Source organism: Saprolegnia parasitica (assembly GCF_000151545.1).
Source record: "Saprolegnia parasitica CBS 223.65 unplaced genomic scaffold supercont2.501, whole genome shotgun sequence".
Lineage (NCBI taxonomy): Eukaryota > Oomycota > Saprolegniomycetes > Saprolegniales > Saprolegniaceae > Saprolegnia > Saprolegnia parasitica.
The window spans coordinates 3,962-7,014 of NW_012156895.1; the positions used below are offsets into that span (position 1 = coordinate 3,962).

General features: G+C 52.2%; 1 protein-coding gene across 1 annotated transcript; it reads right to left on the reverse strand.

Moving 5' to 3' along the window:
* Positions 1 to 2,406: 2,406 nt before the first annotated feature.
* SPRG_17123 (hypothetical protein) lies at positions 2,407 to 2,855 on the reverse strand (the record flags this gene model as incomplete). Its single annotated transcript, XM_012356550.1, has 1 exon — positions 2,407 to 2,855. A coding segment is annotated over one exon (449 nt), but the record flags the coding sequence as incomplete, so codon positions are not given.
* Positions 2,856 to 3,053: the final 198 nt, after the last annotated feature.

Here is a 3,053-nt window from a genome sequence, read left to right on the forward strand (position 1 = left end):
GAGCTGGGACCATCCACACCCTTGATTTGCACTCGTCGCGTGAGTGTAGTCGTCCTTTTAATGGCATAGCGACGAAGAACTACCAAGCATCATGACGCTTTATACAGGCGATTCAAAATCACACACATATTGAACTTTGCGTCGTCGTTCGTCGGTCCCTTGCGCGTCGTCCACATATTGGTGACTTGCTTGACTACACGGTCGCGTGCGATCCATGCGAATATTTGAAAACGGGTACAAATAGAAGGGAAGGACCCCTTACCCTCTTGGTGGTTATCTCTGCTGATGCGTGGGGGGTTACTCGCATCTTCATTCGCCAGTGAAGCGTCACGTTTAGATGAGACAGCAAGTTTTGTTCTGTGTAAAGCTTGGATCGTCGATCTACATTGGGCTAATCATACCGTCGCCGCTTCTACATTACGTGCAAAAAAAGAACCTACAGGACCGCGGGCGAATGTCTATCTGTGTAAACCAGTGTGCAGCATATAGCGTGAAACACCATTCGTTCCATAATTCTTTAAATCCGATCATTTCTGAGATCCTATATCTAGAGAACGTTATGGCTTGTTGTGTCGTGCATATCCATGAAGGATATTCATCCGACGGGATCCTCAAGTTATCAATAGCCAGCACTATTTAATAGGTTCCTAAAACCTGGGCTATGTGTGCTGGTTGGTCCTGTAAGCCCTTTGACGAAGCAGGATATCCCCGACATACTTGTCAGGCGGTGTATTACCGGGATTACCACTATGGGTTTCTTTTTCTATGTGGTCCATCGTCGAGCTACTTGATCGACCAGCAGCGTCCACGGTTGTGAGCCAGACCCGTGTCGCGGAGTTCCACTTGGATGCGACCGTAGGCCGACCTGGAGCTGGAGCACCCGAAGGTACACAGGGAGTGCTCACTTACTCGCGTGGTGATGGAAGTCGTTGGCTTGGCGACCGACGCGAAATGTCGGAGGGTCTGATGTTTATGCAGGTTGAATGCTCGTGGTGCCGACACTGGTCGAGTTGTTTTGATTTGGCGTCTTGCTCGGTCGTCGTACATGAAAATGATTTCGTTTTGGCGCTGGACATGTTGACTTCTTTTTCTTCTGGAGGCGTGGAGCTGGGCGGTTGGCTGGATGTATTTGTTTTCGATTTAGCGTCGTGGCGCTTTGGATATGTTTTCTTTGTTGAGGTCGATGTCTTGGGTTTCGGGGTCGGATGATATGGATCTTGCTGCTGAAGGTTGATGGCTAATGGCGTTGGCGGTGGCGGCGGCTGGCTGATATGTGCTCTGTGCTCCGTGCTATTTGCTCGGTGCTCGGGGCTCATGTTGGTTCTGTCCCCGAAATACTAACGTTATATCTTTCTTGCAGCAAAGTGTTGGGCTTTTAGGCTGCGGTAATGCTGTCACGCCGTGGATTATTATATTACCCGGTGGAGCGTTGGAGCATGTCCGGTAGCGCCGACCATTGCGACAAAGTCGATCTCGTTGAGCGTCGGGTGCGAAAAGTAGCAATTCGGGAAGACGGGGATGTTGAACTGTCCGGGAAATGCGATTGAGACGTTCGGGTGCAGCGGATCTAAGGACGGGCGTACATCGGGCGCACCAACTTTCACATCCGTGCCAATCGCCGAGACGATCGTAAAGACCGAAAACACTAACGCCAAGATGAAAGACGTGCCTAAGATCTGTGGGAGCCACGTCCGGAGGGCCGACACGAAGAGGAGGAGGCTGTAGCCCGTGATGGGTCAGCCGATCTGGAAGACGTAAAAGGATACGAACGCCAGAAGACGCACGGCAGCATCAGCAAGATCTTGGGGCTTGCGTGCAGCTTTTGGTACGCATCCTCCTTGTTCACAGTCCCATCCTAACGGTTTCTCGGTAGGACTACCTTACTCATAGATTGATACAAACGCACCGCCTTGTCCCAACCTAGTGGTTGGAGTGCTGTGTAGATATATGAATATTCAGTGCTTAACAACTATACGAGGCGACTACTGCCACATTAAGGCAGTAGACCGCGCGGAAGCCAAAGTCTAGGAACCAAAAGAGGTTGACCCACTTGTCCTTCCTGTGCGGCGCGCGGACCTTAGCCTTCACGCGCTCGCACGCGGTGCGTGAGCACGAGGTACCGCAAGTGCTTGCTGCGCGTCGTCCACAAGTGCCCGATGACCCCGACGCAAAGGAACGACAACGCCATTGAAGTTCACGAGAGTGGTCATCGTCTCGACGAGTGACGCGGCAAAGGTGAGGAGTGACATGCCGTATCCTGCAGGGACAGAGGTACCCTCAGTCGAACTTTCTTTCAACACAATCAACAAAATCTAGTCAACATGTCGTCCATCGAAATCAACTCGACGATTTCATTTCAAACGGAATCGGTTTGGATGGTTCGTGCGTCGCGCCTGTTGGTAGCACACCGAGATTGAATAGAATCGCTGCGCGCTGTGCTTCAAGTTGCAGTCGGTGCTGATCCGCTTTGTAGAGCTGGATGGCAATGTGGCGCAATCGAGGGGCATGGTTCCAGCAGCTAAAGACGCGATCGAACCAGGTGATGGGCGGCTCGCGCCCGTCGTGTGTCTGCATATAGTGGCGGCACGCGTCGATGCTTTTGCCCCGGCGCTTGATGTGGTACCACTTCCAGCGCCCAAGCGTTTTGACGCGCACCTTGTTTTGGAAGCGAAAGATCGGGTAGAAAATAAGTCCAAACTGGATGCTAAGAAGGCGGAACTCGCGCCGGTTGAGCTGCTCGTCCTTGTCCTCGTCAAAATACTCCATCGCGCGCATAAAGTTGCCGTTGAAGAAGGTGTCGGTGCGCACTTGAATCGCGCTGCAGAGGTTGCGAAACTCATTGCTGTCGAGTGCGCCTACACCAGCCAACGCCTTTTTCATTGCAAAAGCACCTTCATAGATCCAGGCGTACCTGACTCGTCCTCGTCAAACGTCTCGAAACAGAACTCAATCACGCCCTCGTTGTCCATGCAAGCAAACTTGACCACAATCTCGACAAAGTCATCAAGCGAAAGCTTCTTCGGATCGCTCCGCTGTGGCGCGAGGCGCAAGAT